The sequence below is a fragment of the Ammospiza nelsoni genome, chromosome 7 (genome assembly GCF_027579445.1).
Source record: "Ammospiza nelsoni isolate bAmmNel1 chromosome 7, bAmmNel1.pri, whole genome shotgun sequence".
NCBI classification, from domain to species: Eukaryota; Metazoa; Chordata; class Aves; order Passeriformes; family Passerellidae; genus Ammospiza; species Ammospiza nelsoni.
In genome coordinates this window covers 39,800,558-39,822,274 of record NC_080639.1, presented here as the reverse complement: position 1 = coordinate 39,822,274, position 21,717 = coordinate 39,800,558, and the positions used below count along the sequence as shown (strand labels likewise).

Here is a 21,717-nt window from a genome sequence, read left to right as displayed (position 1 = left end):
GGGCAGCGCCTCCCCCGGCCCGTGCCGGCCCCGGCCACCCCGGGCCACTGACGAGCGGCGGGCCACCCCGCGGCCCCGGGCCGCGCCCCTCCGCGCCCTGCCCCCGGCCCGTGCCTGCCCGACATGCCCGCACACGCTCCTCCGCCACAAAGTTTCAGCGGCGGCTCCGCGCCCGCCGACCCCGCGCAGCCCCCGGCCCGGCCGGGCGCGGGGCGAAGAAGGGAAGAAGAGGAAGAGGCAGGGAGGTCTCACCCAGCGGCGGGCCCGGCCCCTCGCCTCGGGCTCCGCGCGCGGCCCAGCCCGGGCTGCTCCGGGCTCCTCCGGGCTGGGCAGGCGCGGCGGCGGGATGAGCTCACGGGAGGGGCGGCGGCAGCGCCCGCCCCCCCGCGGGACGGGCTGGGGCGGAGCGGGGCCGGGCTGGAGCGCCGGGTGAGACGCAGCGAGGCAGTGCCCGCTCGGCCCGGCCGCCCTTCCGCGAGCCGCGGTGCCGCTCCACCGACACCGACCGCGCAGAGCCGCGCCCGGGCCCGCGGACCGTGTGCCGCTCGGAGCGCCCCACCATCCGTGCGCTCCGCCCGGCTGAGCTCTGCTCCTGGGAACCCACTGGCACCGCTCGGGGCTGGGGGCTCCTGCCCCGAGCCCCGCGCCGGAGGCCATCCACTTCCACCAAAGCAGCTTTCCGTCAGGAACACGAAAGTAATCGCGTCGGAGCTTATAAAGGCTGCACACGGCAAAAGACGAGTGGAATGTAAGTAGTATAAATAATAACAGCAGGTCTGGAACAGACTGCAGAGAGAGGTTGTGGAGTCTCCCTCCACAGGTGCTTGTATTGAAGAACCGTCTGGACACAATCCTGTGCCATGTGCTCTGGGATGACCCTGATGGATCAGGGAGGTTGGACCAGATGAACCACTGCGGTCGCTTTCAAACTGACCCATTCTGTGATTCTGGTAAGATCTCAGACTGATCCAAGTTACTTTCTGAACTGGACCACACAAGGCATTTCTGACAGACAGATTTGAAATGCCAGGTGTAGGAGGAACAAGGACAGTGGCCCTGCCCACAATACAGAAAAAGACAAACTGCGTCCTGGAAAGCAGCACCTTCAAAAGGGTATGGGGCTGCCACAGCAAAACCACATGACATCAGCGCTGCTGCTCCAAAAGAAGCCAGTGTGTTCTTTACCTGTACAAATGAGGGATCGCAAGCACGTGTAGAGGTGGCATTACCTCTGAACAGCATTCCCAATCTACCCATCCATATTTTCCAAGATACTGAAGAATGAGAGACTGCAGAAGAAATCCACAAAACTGATCTGAAGGCTGAACATAATGCCGGACAGCAAGAGTGTTAAAATATTTAGCTCCTCAAAAAGACATTTCAGATGGTAGCTTATGAGAAAAAAACTGAGGTGCTGGTAATTTTACTGTGGGGCACCCATGGTAACCCCAATAAGCTGTAGCAAAGTAGCCACCAAAGAGCATTATCTATGGCTGGGAACGTCACATGTAGAGAGATAACTGTCTTACATCAATGGCGTTAGCATTGAAGTGCCTGGTGGTATTAACTATGTTAAGTATAACATAGGTTTCACAGTGGTGATCTGCATGCCATTGTTATGAGCACATCAATCAAAAATGTCAGCAGAAACATTCAGTGGATATGTTTTTCTCCCCCAACCTGAAGCTGCTTGCTTCTTCCACCCCAAGTGTCCAATATTGCAGCTATTCCCTGCATAGAGGCCAAAGTGCTTAGCTTTGCTACACACAACCTCTACAATTTCATATAATTAAATACAAAAAGATATCGTCCTCCCACCAGAAAAGAAAATGGAGAGAGAAACCAAAATACATTTATAAATAAATAAGGATTTGCTGTTTTCTGTGCAAACTCTAATTGATTTTCATATGTAATTCATCATGACAAAGCAAATATGAATTTAACTGCAAAATTACAGTGCCAGAATATTCTAGAACATTTTCTACGCTATGCAAGCATTTCACAAGATGTCTTCCAATGTGTCTGTAAGGAGCACAAAGACAATCCATGTATGTGTTCAGAAAGAAGCAACAGGCCGATACACAAGTAGCACAATGTTCTCTGCAGAACATTGGCCATAACTGCCTTGTTTGGTGTCAGAAGAGCAGAGGAACTGGAGACAAAGCCCTCAGGGTGAGAAGAGCAACAGCAATAAGTGACCTTACTCTTCTTTCACTGTCACTTCAACTTGGTAGCTGAAGATTGGTTCCAAAACAAGGGGAGAAAGCTGTATGCAACCTTAGCCAGCAGCAAGTGTACAGTGTCTTTTCTCCAGTGGAGAATCCTCTTAATCACATTCTCTCCCCTACATTTTGCCACTGTGATGAGGCCTATATCTGGAAATAAAGGAACTTTCCCTCTCAGAAGAAAAGTCAAAAGTTTGGTCAGCATTTTATGATTTTGTCTTCGTGTCTGAAATCTGAGACAAGAAACTGAGCTATGACTCCACTGTTGTTGGATCTATTCCTCAGCAGGTCCAGCACCAGCACTCTCTTCCTCTAGATATGAACCCAAAAGTTTTGAAATAGTACTTACAGTCAATTGGATTTAGGTCCTGCTTCACAGGAAAGCTCACAATGGATTCTGGTGCTTCCCAATTTGTCTCAGTAGAGCAAATGCTTTTGATATCAGGAACATAAAGATTTTTGCTCCCATCAGTAGCTTCCTTCTGGGAAGTATTTAGCTCACAGCTGTTCTACTTTAACTGTTCTGCCTTCTGCTCCTTCCACTCATTTGTTCAGATGATTTATCCATTCCTAGCCACTGAAATTCTTCAGCTCTTCTTTCTTCTCACAAAGGTTATGGCTCTCCTCAGTCTCACACTTATCATGCAGGCTTCTAGTAGTTTTTTTATTTTAGGAAAACAGGAATCAGATCATACTGAAATAGAATGGTAGCAGTGTTCATTGTATTAACATATGCTGGGAGCTAAAGAAATTCAAAATCAGACTTTTCCCCCTTTTCAGCTCAGCTTCAGTGTTATCTTAATTCATGCTTCTCATCTTAACCTACTATTCCAGTTCTTAGTTTTGGAAGGTGCTTTCAAGGAAGGTAATTCGTAAATTTCAGAGGTTTCCATTCCATGTAGATGCTTTTATCCCAGCAGATTCATTCTCATGCAACATAATAATTTGGTATTAAATCCTTAATTTACTGATTTTAAGGTAGTAGATTGTCATGATTTTAAACCCACCTGGAGATGAAACACCATGCAGCTGCTCCCTCAACCCACTTTCTTCACCCCCACCCCAGTGGAATGTGGAGGAGAATCAAAGTAAAACTTGCATGTTGAGATAATAACAGTTTAATAACTGAAAATAAAGTACAATAATAATGGTAAATAATAAAAAGGGAAAAAACAAGTGATACACAATGGAATTGCTCACCATTGGCCGAATAATGCCAGACCCCCCGCTTCCCAAATTTAGATAGACCCTTCTGGGTACCTCCCCCAGTTCAGAGACTGGGAATGAAATTCTATGGTATGGAATATCCCTTTGGTCAGCTTTGGTTACCTGTCCCAGCTCTGCTCCCTCCCAGCTTCCTTTGTGAACCTCCTCACTGGCAGAGCATGACACAAAGGAAAAAAAAACCCTCCCATTTGTGAGCTGTACGCTTTTTAGAACAGTATATGAACTTCAACCAGCAGAAGCATGCAGTGTAGCCACTTCTACCCGCCAAATTCCTAAATTCCTTACAGCCTAGCTCTGCTAAGTGTTTGGACATTCTGCCATCTCCCTGTCACCTCCTTTATTGTCTTTTTTATTCATTGCAATTCAAGGCATCAAAACTAATTTTAGAACCAGCAGCTAGAACTTTTGACATAATTGGAGAGCTGCTTGTGGCATATTTACAGGTACTGTCTACAGAAACCTCAACAGACTTTACTGGAGAAGACTTCAAATGCACACATACCAGAGATTTGCAACACACCTGTCACCTGTGAACAGCTTCAGCAAAATCAGTCTAAATTTGTGGTTTTGACTTGTTTTACTTTTTAAGGCTGAGATCCACAAAACAAAACAAAAGTTTTCAATTTCAGCTATTTTTTAATAGATAACATGTTTTTCATTATTTAATATTTCTTGATTGCAACATATAAAAAACAAATATTTCAGGCTTATGCAGCTTAAGGCTAGCTCAGTTTGCTCCAACTCTCTCTTTAACTTTGAAAAAACATACTCAACATGAAAAATTTAAACTAGAAAGAATTTAATAAAGTTGTGATCAATGAAAGTAGAGAGTTGAATTTGAATTTTAATATCAATCTTCATTGTAGTGACTGTTCTATTTCAGTATATGGTAATTGCATATTTTGCAACTAAAATGATACCTATTATATAAAATATTTTTATAATAACTTAAGAAAAGTCTTAATAATTCCTTTACATAACGACAACATCTGAATTGCACTCCAGAAGTCAGGCTCAAATATAAAAGAAATACACTGTGTCTAGAGAGGGGTTCAGAAACTTCATCTCTCAATACATAACTGTTGACTGTGGGATGCTATATCCAGCTTTCTAACGTTGCCTGTTTCATGGAGCAATGAATTTGCTATGAAGTGACCGCATTCAGAAACATACTATGTAAGCACCTACAAACTGAGAAAATCATACTGAATGTACTCAATACCAACACAGTCTGCACTCTTTCCTGTTCCTGGTGCTGCCTCACCTGTACCTGACTCCAGCTGGGAACCCAGAGACTGGAGGAAGGGTGGGGAGTCTGATACCAATTTTTGTTACCATGGAATTATGGTACTATGGATACCCTTTGTATCTTCACAGCTTCTAGGTAGTCATGTCCCCCATGAAATACTAAATGAGGTTTTTATAAACTTACCTATTCTTTTTCTTTAAAACTTTTCCAGCAGATTAAAATACACCTGCTTGGCAGAAAACAGCAGCATTTCTGAGGGCAGCTCAGCTGGCAGAGCTGGAACAAGCTGTAGGCATACAGCAACCTCTTGTGGCAAATCCACTACACATGTAATAATTAATAACCTTTGAAACTGCATAAGAGTCTTTTGATATTATTTATAAACCTCTATAAAATTGCTTTAATGAACAACCGGAGAGTTGGAGAGTCTCTGTTAGCTGAACGCTCAACAATACTCTGTTGTCATCTTACCACAAAAGTTCCATACCTTTCTGGTGATTTCTCATGGACAGCTCCTCACAGCACTGACTCCTTCTGCACAGCCAACAAACGCCAGCTCTCTTCACCACCAGCTAACCCACTCTTTTGTAGCACTCATGCTTATTGGACAAAGCTGTGGCCTATTAAGGGCAGGCTTGTTCCTAATCTTTGGTAATTAGTACAGCTGCAATTCTTTAGGGGTGAGATTACCTTCTGCACTATCTTTATTTTCTTACATTCTATCCCCCCATAATACTCAGACTTCAGAGCTGTAGTAGTTCTCCTCTTCAATTCTGGAATTAATTAAACATTGGTAGCCCATTATAAATGCAGTATCGGACCAAAAATTCTGCCAATAATAGAATCTAGAAATTTTTCATTAAAATTGAGCAAGAGTGGCATAATGGCCACAAGTAGAATCTGTGGCCATGTATGACAAGAACCATAAACATACTATAAAAGTACACATTCCTCCAGCCATCTCACCAGCTGGCTGTCCTGTGCAGGCTGAGGAGGAAAGGGCAGCGAGAAGGTGCAAGGAGGGAAGAGGAGAAATGACAACATGTGAAAACAAGGGTATTCAACAAGAGCAAGATTTTCCAAACCAAGAGGCGCCTTCCTGGGAACACGCTGTGGGAAATGCACCCAACAGGAACAATACGAGTATGGCAGGTGAGACTGATTAGACCACTGAATTTGGGTTGTTTGGGTTTTTTTTACATTGTAGAAATAAAGTCTTCTATCCTGGAATTAAAGGCAAACTCAGGAAATTATCTGACTTATGTATGCACCGCTTACCAGGACTTTTGGGGCTGATATGGCAGGCAGAGGTTACTGTGTTAGAAATTATTTGCAGATTTATGCATACCACTTAGAGAGGAACAGGCTGAACAAGTACATCCTGGAACGCATAAAGGCTCTGAACAACAGCTAGTATTTGTTTATTAAAATTAAGTCTTGTGCTGTAGCTCCATTTTATTGCAACTTCCCAGTCTCACCATGTGTAATTTCTTTGCCATTTCATCTGTTGCAGTTTCACACAAAATTCAGGAATCCCTTCATCTCAATTCAGGCCTTGGTCTATTCACTCAACAGCATATCCTGTAGCTCCTGCTAGACCAGTGACAAGCTGCACAGTCCTGAATTCCCAAGCAGCTCTGTCCAGTACCACCCAACCTAGGAGCACCAAATGCTTAAGGGTAGAGTCTCTTCCTTGCCCCAGAGGGAACTCCTCCCTGCAGAGAAGTCCAACAGATTACGTGTGTCTCAGGCCATCAAACAGCACATGTGACATTACCAAGCTGACAAAGACAATGAACCAACCAACATGTACTGAAATCTCTTTTCACAGCTTTCACTGTCCCTTGGCTTCCCATCTCTGTAAGGTGTTTTGAGGGCTACAGCTAATAACAACTGCATATTAACCAACATGGTGTCCTCCTATATGGTGAAACAAAGATCAGGAGCAGAAATACTTTCCTGAAATCATGTCATTCTCACTGAATGCCTACATTGTTTGAAATAGTCCATGAAAAGCCTGAAAATAGTCTTCCTGCAGAGGTTTGATTTTTCTAGCAAATCTACTGCATTTGTTATTTATGTGCTGAATTTGGTGGCAATTCTTATTTAAATAATGAAAGCTAAGTATTACAGCTTGAACTAAATAAAACAAACTCCCTGCAACTGAAGGCACAACAGCCTCATCACAGTATCATCAATGATGCTGCAAACACAAACTGGACACCACCTGACTGAGCAGGACATGGAACAGAACACTTGCCAGGATTTCCTGATCTGCAAGATTCATCTTCTAGAAGAGAAGATTGCACCTGCTCTACATTTGGCAAACACACAAAACAAAGTTTATCAAAACTAGACCTCCTAGGTTCTTGTCTGGACCTGTTTTAATATGTGAAAGTTTTACCAGGCAGCAGCTGGAAGATCCTTTCCATTCCAGCCTGCTCTCTGGCAGGCCATGGGGCACTCCCTCAGCACCCTGCAGCAGTGTTCCACATACAGGGGAGCCCCGATGCTGCTGCAGGGCGCACCTGCATCTGTTGGGTTGGGTGGGCTGATCCAGCTCAGACACATGGGCTGAGCCCATGCTGCAGAACTCCTGTTTGCACACAGACATGGCCTTGCCAGAAACTCGAGTTACTGAGTGTACTTAGTTCATCTCTGTGGGACTGCACTTTCCAAGTGTGCACTGCACAGAGCAGTGCCTAGGGCTTTCTGACAGAACTGTTCCATCCCCAGCAATCCCTGTATGACTGCCTGATTTGTGCCACAAAAGGGATTTACTACAGTTCCCTTCTACACCAAGCACATCCCTCCTCTCTGAACGTACTGCCTTAAACAGTTAAATAACATTCATACAAAGCAATGTTTATAAAGGCCTGAAGAATCAGACCCCTACAACTTTTCCCTAGTTATTGATTTTCTTCAGAAACAAAAAACATAAAGATTAGAATTCTAAAGATTTTACAAACATTCTTTGTATAGGGAACATGTATTGGCCATCAATACATTAGAGTGCACTGTGCTAATTTTGGCTTTAAGAGCATGGACAGTCATTTGACACATGGACAGCTTTGACTCAAGTCCTGTTTGTTCACTGACATTCATATCAGTACAGTATTCACTGCCATAGAGCCAGCCTGGGGAATAGAAGTGTGCTGTAAACAATAGAAAAGCAGACTGGTTTCCAAATCCCATACCTACAACTTCAACACCCATAAAGTATATTGCTGCTGTTGTCCAGGAAAATACTGATAGTATTTCACAAGTGGCTATCAGTCAGTTATGGAACCAGAGATAAAAAACAGTTGTCTTCAAAGGAGAAGCAGTATTTTTTCTATTTATTCAAGCTGTAACCAAAATATTTATTGCACATGCTACTTATCACCACCTCCTGTGACCATAATTTAATCCTTCATCAACACAAGGGTATTTACATTTGATGGGTGGATGAAAAGATGCAGACGTTAGTGTTAAATAGCAACACTAACTCTGGGTAACCTTCCCAGGATCCCTTCATTTTAGAGGGAGTATCTCATATATTTGCAATAGCTTTCCACTGCAGTCATGTGGAAAGTGCACTTTGAAAAGAATCCTCATTGACTGTATAACCATTTTTTGAGTGTCACCTTTCACATTAAGCATGAAGTTAAGTATAAAATTTTAGTGTACAATTTCACTACTCTGGTTATGCATGGAGCTGAAGCATATTTAGAAGATGGGTAGGATTAGGATAGGTATAGTTGGGTTCCTCTCTTGAAAGAAACAACCCAAGAAAAAATTCAGATATGCTGCAAAATGATGGATGGATCTACACATGGGAAAGCCACTCAGACTTCAATGTTTCATAGTACAACAGAATCAAGTGCAAAAGGCTCAAAATTTTTTGCCACCAAAAGGTGGGATTGTTGATATAATATTACCCTGGTTAAACCTGTTTTTGTTATATGACTTTGGGACCACCATAATGTGGGACTAACATTTAAACTCAAGGTAGATATTACTGAAACCAAAACAATTACATCTGCCCCAGTCAAAGAGGATGAGAAAATTCAATCCCCACAAATTTTTGAAATTAGACCATGTGATCAAAAATGCAGATCAGCAACAAATGTTGTTTAATCCACCTTGGTTTCTTAAACGTATAGAACTAGTAATGCAGATTAATATTTCTACACTTAAACCAATGTGGTCACCATCCTTAAGTGCTTCCCATGCAAGACAGCTTGGCTACATGGGCAAAACACCACAAGGAACAAGAAGATTTGTGACTGGAACCACAGGGAGTTTTAAATTGTGCAGATGCTGAAGTACTTATAAATAACCCGAGCACAACCACAAGTGATTTAAGCAAATTGTGACACCCTCTGTGTCTTCTCTACCAGCATTAGAAACTAATAAATGGCTCTTATCTGACACATTGCCTCAGTGGGAAAGAATCAATGAGCGAGCTCATGGTTGATCCCAGAGGCACTTGGTGCAAACCAAGGTGAAGGTTCTTTTTCTCTCAGCTACATCTGAGCTCAGTTGTGGATACAATCAACAGCAGCAGCAGCAATTTTAAGAGAAGGTGAAGAAGGCACCTCCATCCACTGAACTTCAAAAAGTAATTTGGAATAATGACTGAATTTGCAAAGGAATTCCAGTCTTGGTGGCATCTAGTAATTAAAATACCATCAATAGCACAGTCCTGGTACTAATCCATATAGGAGCCTCAGTGTCCATCACTCAGTCACTGCACTAGGCCTGAATCATAACCGAGCCCTACCCCAGAGAGTTTCCTGTATGCCCATGAGGAATGGCAAACCATCACTGTGTTAGTACATGCACTATATGGGAATAGGGACTCACTTGAGCACTAACACCAAAGCCCTGACATTCATCTTGATTCAGAATGGCGTTTGTAATTTTGAAATCCATCCTGAGGAAGCTCATGAACGTGTACTTTAATATATTGGAAAACTAGGTTCTTATATGAGAATAAATTGTGGCTTCCTATTTGTAAATAACCTTATTGTAGATACAGATAATTACTCTAATGTTTGTGTTCCCAATTTCACCAAAATCAATGGGTGGGATTTCAATTATTCAGTTCCTGTCACATTATTATCAGCTATTGCAGTATAGTTATATGCTGATCCCCTGTTGGGATGAATCTCACTTGAGTAAGAAAATTATTATAGCCGGATGATCTGCATCAACTGCTGAAACAAGTTCAGAAGAATGGATAAAATACTTTGATTACTGTCCATCGTGATGCAGAAAGCACACAAGGGCTGGAACAAGTGAAAAGTGTCCTACCACAGGGGTGGTAGGACACTTTTCAGATGGTCACTAACCATCACTACAGGGAATTTAAATGAGATGTCTTACCTTGTTGCTCTCCTAATACTAACCCTATCATGTTTTGTCTTAATTGTAGCACTATTTATTTGCATTTGGGAAATTATGAAGTAATTGATTTACCTGTCAGCCCCATGATTCTTTTCAGGAAAATATGTGACAGTTCCAAAGTGAGACTTATGATATGTATAAGAAGCATCATAAGTACAGAAGTGGGGAACTGATGAATAACAGGAACAAAGTTCCAAATAATAAGACAGAGAACAAAGCAGTTAAGCAATGGAAGCAACAGCCACAGGAATGTAGAAAACAGAAAATTGATGTCCTATGTCCTATGTCCTTGAAGGGGAGGAAACAAAAAGATCACACCCTTTTTTTTCAGGACCTTATATGATGGGCCAACAAACCCCCAGGTCTGACTGCTTCTGTGGTGAGAACTTGCCCTTGCCATGCACTTTCCTCATAGGATTATAATGATAATAGTAAAAGCCACATCTCTAGCTCAGCCCCCTCTGCCCACCAAGAGCCCACTGCTCACTGAGCACATACCACGACGTCTTTGGCACTATACCTTGAGACTGAAACAGAGAGAAACTTCACTGCATGGTTAAGTTGCTGTTAGCAAGATCTGCTTGGCCTGAGACTGTAACCTATAGGTGTGCCTGCCTTGGTCATGTCTCTGACAATTCACCACCCAGCACCCCTTTCTGCACACAACTGTAAACAGATCAAAAACCTCCACTCTCTGTGGGGATCAATTTCTTGCACACCAAAAGGGTCAAAGAATCAGTTTTGTGACAATATTCTTCTGCAATCACTACCTTAGAAAAAAAAAATAAAGGTCAAATTCTGAGTCAGTGCAGCTCCACAACCAACTCCCAACAGCAGGACAGTATTATCCCCTGGCTCTATTGTCCCTGCTGTCACTGCAAGCAGGTCATGGCTCAAGGACATTGCCTGGACTGGGATTTACACTTGTTCCTCCCCATTTTTAAGCTTGACCCTTCATGATCGTACTTTTCCAGGCAGTGCCAAGTCTCATACACCATTCTAGCAAGTCCAAACTCCAGTCACAGCATTCTCTGCACCTTGGCTCCTCCCTGCTACCTGCCCTCCTATGCCAAGGGTTCAGCTCCAAGTCAGGCAATTCTTTCCTTTATCCACCCCAGCTCCAAACAGGTTCAAACAGACTTTTTCCACTCAGTTCTTCCTGCTTGCTGGATCTCTGCAGAGGAGCTGGTTTTCTTACAGAAAGAAATGCAAACAAAAAATACTTCTTTCATTGCACAGAAATCCTTCACAGAACTTTGTGATTTATTTATCATGCAGTAAGCCTCAGGCCTGCATTCAGCATGGAAAACCTCAGGCTCAATTGAAAGAAGCCCCATGTCTCTCAGTCATGCTTTCTTAGAATCAAGTTCACATCAGCTTTGCTACATTAAACTAAAGAAAACCCCAAAACAATAGGGCTGACAGTTCCCATTCCTTCACTCAAAACTCACACACTAATTGAAACTTAGACTTTTTGGCATTGAGTAATTACTACATACCAGTAACACCAGGTTAGACAGAAGCCATGATATTGTAATAAATCCTGAGTACATTTAGTAACTCTTCTCATATTTTATTGTCAGTAACAGAAACACAGCAAGATACAAGGCACACAACTTTTGAGCACTTCACCACAGTGTGCTAAGTGCTATATAGAATAGAAACTCACTTTTAAGTAAACATAAGTGTTTTACTGATTATCTTAACATTTCCGTGGCTGTTGAATAATGTAAATTCTTTTAGGCAGTATGAACTTCTCCAAGGTAGGTTGTGGCTTTTGGTGAGCCACTTGTAATGTTGCTGCATGCATTTTGTGGCTCATCTGTAACATTAAAGGGGGAGAAAAAAGTTGTGAGAGAATACAGATTTTCAGCTATTCTCTTTCTAAATTTTATCCTATTAAAGTAGTTTAAAAGGAGCAGTAAAACCTAAACCCACAAAAAGTTCAAGTGATCAATACACAGAACTCATGGTAACTTGGTACATTTAGTTATAATTTCTGTTTTCAAAGTCATATTAGTCTGACTACCTTTAGGGAATTTTTGATTTTTTTTCTTCCCTTGTTTGGTAGCTCAGAGAATGAGCTTCCAAGATAAAGAAAACACAGCAAATAATCAGTATGTCAGAGTTAACAGTAAGTTGAATCAAATTCTTATTTTCCCAGGTTCAAAATCATAATTATTACAGTAACTAACTATCACATTCTAAAGTAGCAAGGAAGTTTCATGTACAAGATTGTGGAAACCAGGAGGAGAAGGAAATGGTGGGTCAGAACAGAGGGGATGAGGACAGGTGGAAGAGAAGGAGGATGAGTTGTATCTGTTCTTCATTAAAAAGTCTAAACAAAAATTCAAGATTTACAGGCTAAATCTATAAATACAACTGTTGATAAAAGGCTTGTGTTGAAATTATGCAACTGATGTTTTACTGAGCTCTAGGGACGAGGAACTCTTGTAGGCTTCAGAGTCTGAACATTGCAAGCATGTAACAAAGAGATGACAGCTGTCAGATCTTCATATTACTATGCAAACCAAAGAGCTGCTTGTGAAATCAGCTCTTCCAAAGGGCAGGTGCAAGTCTGCACCAACAGCCTAATAAGACACAGGACAGGAGCTGTAAGCATGTGATAAAACAGAAGGGTCTATCAGCAGCTGTGGGATACAAGATTTTACAGGATCCCATAGTATTCCTAAGGGAGAAGTCAAAAGGTGCTTGACTGAGTGATTTCAGGCCTCAGCTGAAACAGCAAGATGTGGGGCAGCAGTAGGACATGCTGTGGCTGTTGTCTCGGGGATCATTCCCAGAGCAGGACACTGGACCACCATCCTGGTGTCCCCTGCACCTGCCAGTCATGCCACCCACCTCCCTCAAGCAGCTCTTATCTCTGCTGGACCCTTATAGAAGCTGAAGTGATTTCCACGGTGGGATAAAGCACTGAAGACAAGGTTTTGCTCTGCACTGTAATCCCAGCTTGGCCAGACACTTAGATGCCACTGGTAATTCTTCCCCATATTTCACTAGAGCTAGCGCACTGTGCCACGTTACAAGCAGGACACAGCTCGCTGCCTGGCTGTGCTTCTCTGCACAGGGAGCACAACTACCCAGGGCACGTTGCAGTAACTAGGAGTGGAATCAGTAAGGAGAGAAGCCCAGGTACTTTTTAGCCATCTAGCAGCTCAGCCACACAACCACTACAGAAATAGGTTATCCCAAGAACATTTAGTGCCAGATGAAACACCTGCAACTACCAGACACCAGTTTAAGGAAATTTCACTTTTTAACGTTTTTTTCCTGTTTAGATTTATAAAGAAACCCTGACTTTTCTTTCAGACTTACTTTGTTCAGTGCTTCTGCTACCAAGACTCCCATGTTCTGAGGTTTTGTAAAACTGACAATAGCACTGTAAAGCAGAAAAAAAGTATTTAGCATTTCCATCTCACAAAAACACACAAGCATTTGTCACTTTCATTTTCCAGACTTAATACAAAACATTTTCCAATATAAATTTAGGATTTGGAGCTAAATCTTTTCATCACGTTAAAAACTATGTCATATCAAAAAAGGCATGCTGTTTCAGAATGGAACAGCAGACAATCTATGACAGACTCATATTTTTGTTCAGATATACAAGAAACTGTATATGAAATATCCTTGAATATCTCAAAAGGAATTTTTTTTGTACACTGTGAAATAACTTCTCAGAAGCTGAGCAGTTATATCCTAATCCACAAAACATTTTCTTGATTCCAATCTAGACCCGTGAAAAAAAAATTTACCCTCTGCTTTTGGAGAGTGTTTCCTTTCACAGCAACTATTTGTCAGGCAAGAGCTTTTTTTTCACAAGATTACCCTATTAACCTCTCCACATTCCAATGAATATGTTACCATGTTATTATTCCATGTTACCAATATTCCACACATAAACAAATCTGTGGATATGAAACTATTTACTTCAGCAACAGGAAGAACTTCAGATGGCACATTCTTCTGATGGTACCATTATATCCACTGACACATCTGTAGCTTAAAATGGAGTAGGGAAAAATCATTATAAACCCCAAATGCCATAAATGTGACTCTTGAAAAAGCAGATATTGCTTAAGTTAATGATTCTGTGGATTAGGCAAGGCATTTCCTACCGACATTTCAATTCAGCAATTGACAGTTTGCTACACTGACAAATATGTTATTTAAGATCTGTTTATACCATTAGGTAACTATGTCTATGGAGAAGACAGCTGCAAAATTACACCCAGACAATTGGCAACAAGTGAAAATAAAAATCTTCTAATCCCAGAAGAAAACAACAACAACAAAAAAATTCTGGAACATCACAAATCATTCAAATTTTACTGGCATATCCTTATTTTGGTTAATTTAACTTTTTGTTAAGTGACATTTAAGAAAAGTGCAGGTATTTAGGAAAAATGTTCAGTCTTTGAAAAAGCTGCAAGAAAATACTTGTTTTAATGATCACATCAACTGGTGGCTGTTATTTTATTCAAAATAGAAGTATGCCTTCATTTTTAGCACAAAACAGCTTGGTTAACCTTATAAAGTAGCAAACAGCAAAAGCCAAATTAGATCTTAGATTGAAATAGGGGGTATAGCCTATACAGGAGATAAGACTCTTCCTCAGGCGAGTTGATGTGGGTTTAATTTCCTTGAGAATGTGGACAGCCTGAAGTTCACTCCTATTGCACTGGAAACTGTTTGACCATTCCTTTATTAGGCACAGGTATGTAATACATTGTTTTAGTTTCTGTTCCATAAAACATGACAATAGATATGAGATTCAGCCTTTGCCTTTCATTGCAAGGCACTATCCTTGGGTTTTGGGGTTTTTTAAGTCAATACTTATTTCAATATCAGTATTTATCTACAAATTGCACAAGATAATTTAAGAATTAAACTCTTGTAGAATAAGAGTTTTCTTTGTTTTCAAGATCATTACCTATGAACTTGAGCTACAGGACAGGGGGAACAGGCCCTGCATTGTAATACCTTGACTTTTCTTTTCCTGGAAGTTTAGCATTTTTCTCAACAGGTCCATTTTCTTGCTTTTTAGACACTCTCATACCTCCAGCTTTAACTGCAAGAAGAAAGTGGAATGTAAGTAAAAATACCTAGAGAACTACATACCACATTACATACACAAGAAGAGAATAATTTTACCAGAAATCATTAACCAGAAATCATCTTTCAGTATTTTGCTCCATGATTTACTTGTACACACACTTACACAGGAGTAACCAAAGAGATGCAGCAAAGGCTTCAAAATTCTGTGTCACAGCAGACCCAAATAAACTTCCAGATACCATAAATCAGGAAATCAAGAGTGGTTTCAGGCACCACTAAATATATTAAACCTCAACACCTTACTATGTTAATATGCATTCTTCCCCAGAAACTATTACATCTCCGATTTGTATTTTAAAAACAAAAAAGAAAAATGAACACCATCTGAACACTTTCAGGTTTTTGAACAATGTGACTAAGCAATAAGGGCTTCATGATCAGTTCAGGATATCCCAGAACAAATTTAATAATGCAGATAACAACCAGATGTATACTCATCTTGTACTTGTGTTCCAACATGTTTAATTATATTTTATTAACATATCTGCCAATCACAAAACCAATTAGTACTAATTAGGCTACAGGCGACCTAACAACAACAATTTAAGTTCTGAGGCATATCTGAAAATTGAATTCTGAGCAAAGAACACAAAGTTATCTAAAATATTCTCTTGAAAGAAATACTTTCTCCCTCTTCAGGAGAGCATTTTAAGTTTTAAAACTGTAAGTAAGAAAGAAAAACCTTAGTGTTCTTTTCTCATCCTATTGAGCAGGTTGCTTCACCTCTCAGCAAGACTCCTATTCTGATAGTGAACAATCAAGGCTAGAGTTTTAATTTGAGGGAAGGAGAGAATAGGGAAAGGTTTCTAGAATTACTTAACCAGCAAGCATGAGAAATGCATTTGTATCCATCTGTAACTAATGCCCATTTTCTACCAAATCTGACTCCTGACCATGTATTTCCTGGTTGCAGGTTTAATTTTAGAAACAAAAATTCTCCCTCAGTCATGTCCATGGCAGCTTTATAAGACCAGAGTTATGCTATAGCTAGACTTGGCTTTTCTCTCTTCCTAAAATGACATACATACAGTGCTGCATAAGCAGCAAATTCTTTGCCCAGCCATCTTACAAATACACTGGAGACGTAGACTGAACCTAGTCCTTCTGGCAGCCTAACTGCAAAATTAAAAGTATCTGAAATGGAAATTTCAACCGTTTGTTTCCAAGTATCTACCAGCAAAGAGAACTGAGACTCTAAATACCCTCAGCTTACAAGGTGTGAAACTCTTCCTTGTCTTTGAGGCATCTTCAAACTAAAATGACAAAGCACGTTAAAAAAAACCCAAACTAAACAACCACAAACCAAATATCAACAACAAACCAGACCACACACAAAAAAAGCACCCTGGCATCTTTCAAGATCTCAGAAATCTTCTCAACATAATTTCTCTTTATATAAATTCATCCAGAACACAACACAGGTTATCCCAAGTGTTCTCCCACACACTGATAGGCTCTCATCTTTTTAGGAACCAGTCAAACCACAAACAGGAAAACCACTAAAATTTTAGAATTAGGTAAAAAAAAATGTAACTGAACCTAGACCTGCAGCTTTTGGTTTGGGACCTTCCCTCACATGCAGGATTGGCAATTTCTAGATACAAGCATTGTTTTTAGTTTTAATTTAGCAGGGCAAGGACATCCAGACAGAAGCAGACATTTTAACACTAAGAGGCTTTACACAAAACACAAGGGGAGCTAGACAAGGCGGAGAGAAATACCCAGCGTGGGAAGAGATACTGAAACATGGACAGTCTGGAATTATGTCTATTACCACTAGGCCCACAAAACAATGTTATCTATAGTGATTAAAAATAACCCGTGTTCCTTGCCATCTCTGCACTGACTTGGAACTAGCCACTAGGAACAGCTGTCCCACCTGTTCACACACATCCATGGTGGGGGAAGAGTTAAACATAGATGCGTCTGGGATGCACCACAAAGCTGTTTTGAAATTTGCTTTCCAAAGCAATAGAGAGGTATGGCAAACTTTTAATACAGAGTTCAATTTTGTGATTTTTATAAGTGACCTGTTAGCAATGTAATCCAACAGTTAAGTGACAAAATCTTTACTAATTTCCATTTTTAAAAGACCATGCATTTTTAAAATAAAACAAGAAAGTAAGGAGGTACACTCCTTTTTATGCTCCCCTCTCAAAAAAAAAAAAAACCAAAACAAAACCAGAAAAACAAACCAACAAAAACTAACAACAGCAAAAAAAAAAAAAAAAAAAAAAAAAAAAAAAAAAAAAACATAAAAACAAACCCAAGAGAAAACAAAGCTTGGCTGAATACTGGTCAGAATAAACCACTTACTCTGCTACCTCCACCCCTCGGCCAAGCTGGGCCCCACTGCAGTCACACATAAGCTTCACCAAGACTTGCTTGGAGACTTGCAAGTCTACAAGTTGCAGAATACTATCATGCAAGTTCAGAAAGACCAGTACCTGCTGCAGGTCACTGACTGCAGCAGTTTAAAGCCCCTTTCAGGTACAGCTCAACTGTCCCTGCCACACACACTGAAGTCCAGGAATGGACTAGAGACAAGATGAAAAATTTATTTACATCCCAAATTCATGTAAAAGTATGCTAAAAAACCCTCCAAACAAAAATATTTCTAAGAAAACAAAACCATTCTATGGGGTACAGGGAGACAGACAAGTATGTGCTCCTCAGGCACTAACTGCTCCTAATAAACCGAGGGGAAGTCCCAACTAGCTTAAAGCCTTGTAGTGATGGTTCCTCAAGTATCAAAGGCTGAGCTGCAGTGGCCGTCCCTGCAGTGACTGTCTCCCATCTCCAAAGGCTGAGCCTGCAGCATCTCTGAACAGAACAGGCACACAGGGACACGGCTCACTCACTGGTGCGTGAGAGACAGCTCCTGGCATGGCCCAGGAGCTGCTCACATTGTATGCATTTACACGCTCCCCTAACAAACACAGGCGCTACTACACTCACCACTACGTCCTTAAAATAGCAGTACTACATCCTTAGAGCCGCCACACAGACAGAGCGGCGGCTGGAACAGCACGCTCGAAGGCTTCCTCACAGAGAGATCTATCTTGGGGGGGGGGGGGACCTCGGTGGAGGGGAAGTAAGTTCTTCACCTTACTACAGGAGGAGGGGGATACGGCAGCAACATTAAACACAGACATTAAACATGGACACCCATTTCTCTCGCTACATCTCAATAACGCCCGAACACCGAGCGGCGCCAGCCGCACACACGCCGACCGAGCGCACCCGTGATGGGGCGGTGCGGACCTGCTGGGAAGAGCGGGCCGCGCACCACAGACTCGCCTCCCCAATTCCCGGTCCCCTCCGCGGAGCAGCTGCATCTGTGATCAGTGTGGGACAGTGCGGCGGCAGAGCCCCCCACACCGCGCCCGGAGCGGCCCCGGCCCCTACCTGCGGGAGAGCGGCGGCCCGGCGGGACACTCTTCCTCAGCGCCATGGCGGAACCGGGAGCGCCGGGAACCAAGCGGGGCAGGCCAGGGCAGAACCACGGAACCGCGCAGGAAACCGCGCACCGACCCGAGCGGCAGCGCCTTCGGCGGTTCGGAGTGCGCGGGGCGGGGCGGGGCAGGGTCCTGAGAGCGGGGACCGGTGTGAGGGGCGGTACGAAGCCGATAGTGAGGGGCGGGAAGCGCTCTGAAGGGAGGTGTGAGAGGCGGAGCGGTGCGAGGGCAGGTGAGAGAGGCGGGGGGCGGTGCGAGGGCAGGTGAGAGAGGCGGGAAAAGGCGTGAGGGACGGCGTGAGGGGCGGGGAGCCCTGTGAGGGGCGGGACTTTTAAAAACGTTGCTAGAGTCAAAGAACTTGATTTAGTGAGGTAAATCTCACCCGCTTCAACCAGTAGTATCTGCTTGAGACAAGCAAAACATTGTCATTCATATGCCCTCTTTTAAAAAATCCATGACCTTAACAAACGTTGACGTTTTACGCAACATGTTAGAAACACAAAACCAGAAAGTAGATACAGCTAATCTGGAATTATTTACTGTATAAACTCCTCAACATTTTCATTTTCGGTATTTAAAATGACCAAAAAAAAACAAAAAAAAAAAAAAAAAAGGAAGGAATTATCTATAATGTTTACCATCTATGTTGTAAATTATACTGCGGATGAAGAAATCTTCATCACAAAAGTTGTCAGTTAGTTGTCAGTTTCTGGAAGCAGTCAGTGGCTGTAAGGTTTTGTATTACTACCCCGGTGCCGCCGGGTCTCCAGAGGGATGTGGCGGGTGCCGGGCAGGTGTGAGGCGGAAGGCGCATCCCACGGCGATCTCACAGCGCTCCGAGGGGATGTGCGCGCCCCGGGGAGGGAGCGCTGCCGGCACCGGCCCGTGCTGCGCTCGGTGGTGCCGCTCTCGGCCGTGCCGCTCTCGGCCGTGCCGCGCTCGGCGGTGCCGCTCTCGGCGGTGCCGCGCTCGGCGGTGCCGCTCTCGGCCGTGCCGCTCTCGGCCGTGCCGCGCTCGGCCGTGCCGCGCTCGGCGGTGCCGCTCTCGGCCGTGCCGCTCTCGGCGGTGCCGCTCTCGGCCGTGCCGCTCTCGGCCGTGCCGCGCTCGGCGGTGCCGCTCTCGGCCGTGCCGCGCTCGGCGGTGCCGCTCTCGGCTGTGCCGCTCTTGGCCGTGCCGCGCTCGGCCGTGCCGCGCTCGGCCGTGCCGCGCTCGGCCGTGCCGCTCTCGGCCGTGCCGCTCTCGGCCGTGCCGCTCTCGGCCGTGCCGCTCTCGGCGGTGCCGCTCTTGGCCGTGCCGCTCTCGGCCGTGCCGCGCTCGGCCGTGCCGCTCTCGGCCGTGCCGCTCTCGGCCGTGCCGCGCTCGGCGGCTGCTCGCGGTGCCCGCCGAGGGAGGGCGGCCCTGCCCGTACTGCCGCCGGCTGGGCTGAGCTGCAGGCAGCTGCTGCAACCATCATGCATAATGTCAAAAAGATTTTCCTAGACTGCTGTAAACATGTTCTGCTTTGCTGTGCTAAAGCACTTCATCACAAAAATTTGCTCTTTTAGGGATTTGAAAGCAAAACACAAAAGAAGAAAAAAAATTGTCAAGTCTCATGATTTATTTGGAATTGTCTTATTATTGGATGTCAATGATTAAAAAAAAGGACAGAGGGAATGTAAAAATAGGATGTAAGTCGAATCTGAAGAAAGGGGAAATGAAGTAAAAAAAAAAAAATGGAAGACAAAATAGACTAAGAAACCAGTAGGTATTTATAGCACAACAACCACCTTATGAGTGACTACTGTTGGCTTGGATCTTTAAAGCAGAAAAAATGAAAGGACATCCAGTCTAAACTAGATCTCTCTGATATTTCATTCTGTATGTATGAGGCAGGAAATAGTTTTGAAATGCAGCAATTTCCTCCCTAGAAAAGCAACTTACTTTGCAAATATTAAAGTTGATAGTGCTGCAAATCTCTGCCCATAAGCATTGAGCCTGAAGTGGATGATGGCAATTTTGATTGGGAAAATAAATTCTTTCAGGTAAAATGATCTGCAGGAGAGAGAACAAAAGAACCCTACTCTGAAGTACTTGGCCAGGAGTAAGGGGTTTTGATATTCATGTTTCTCTCCCTCAGCAGAGAAATAGTGATTTTTTCAGTTTGTTTACCTGAGCCGTTTGTTACTGCACAGATTGGAGAGGTGAAATTTCATTACTTACCACATAAGGCAGTCATGTAGTGCAGCTTTGGTGCGCTGCCTAAAGCATTATAATGATAAGGTTTAGTGCCATTGTACATCTGTTCTAGGAATTCTTGGGACAAGCATGGGAACTTGGTTTAAATAAGAAATTTTAAGTTCATGTTGACTTCCTACCATATTAAATATAATATGCCATTTCTTTTTTTCTTTTTCTTCCACCCTCTTTACTTAATTTCCTTTGTCACTTGGTATATCTTTAAATCAGAAGCTGTTGTGAAATGAAACCATATTTATATAGTACTTTTTGGTGCACCTTATTCTTGACAGGCAGCCCTTGGCATGACCTCAACAATGCCACTGTGCCAGCTTGGATTTTTAAACCTGATTTTATGTAATGATTTCATTTATTTAGACTTTTTACCTGTTGGAAATTGTTAGACTGGTTTGTCTGGGTGAGAAGAATTAGCAAGAGAATAATCCTTCTGTGGCCGTGGGATAGTGCAGTTGAAATCTCTTGCCTTTCCTGCCATCCTCAGTCCCATTTCCCAATCACATAAATACCAAACTTCAGAGATGTTCATCTGATGCTGGGGATAGATTTATTTTAATGATAGCAATTTGTAAATGACTGAATTAAAAATGAGTTTATATTGTAATGGTTCTATCTATTTTCAGAATGTGTTTTTTTTCATAACAGAGGCAGATGTGGGAAAGCCTGGGGACAGACACAGAATTTTAACTGTGATAGACAACAGTCATTTAAATTTTCCTGAGTGGTGATCTCAGCATCTCTCAAATTCCTGGAAATTTCTCCTTTATAATCTATGTTCTACAGGCAGGTTATTAGT

At 42.9% G+C, this 21,717-nt stretch overlaps 2 protein-coding genes across 5 annotated transcripts in view; both read right to left on the bottom strand.

Annotated features, from left to right (window-relative positions):
• The window catches only part of TANC1 (tetratricopeptide repeat, ankyrin repeat and coiled-coil containing 1), a 62,688-nt gene extending 62,348 nt beyond the window's left edge, over nt 1-340 (bottom strand). The window contains exon 1 of one of the 4 annotated variants that reach the window (XM_059475988.1): nt 253-340. The gene's annotated coding sequence lies outside the window, so the exon portion shown is untranslated. The remainder of the gene's footprint in view (nt 1-252) is intronic. The other 3 variants (XM_059475990.1, XM_059475991.1, XM_059475987.1) reach the window with 3 other exon arrangements.
• An 11,304-nt stretch (nt 341-11,644) lies between these two features.
• On the bottom strand, nt 11,645-18,846 carry DAPL1 (death associated protein like 1). The gene is made up of 4 exons (XM_059476332.1): nt 18,640-18,846; nt 15,097-15,184; nt 13,429-13,492; nt 11,645-11,914 (listed from the first exon to the last, which is right to left on the bottom strand). Exons 1-4 carry the CDS (start codon nt 18,683-18,685, stop codon nt 11,795-11,797), a joined length of 318 nt encoding a protein of 105 aa, XP_059332315.1. The 5' UTR covers nt 18,686-18,846; the 3' UTR covers nt 11,645-11,794.
• Between the last annotated feature and the right edge of the window lie 2,871 nt (nt 18,847-21,717).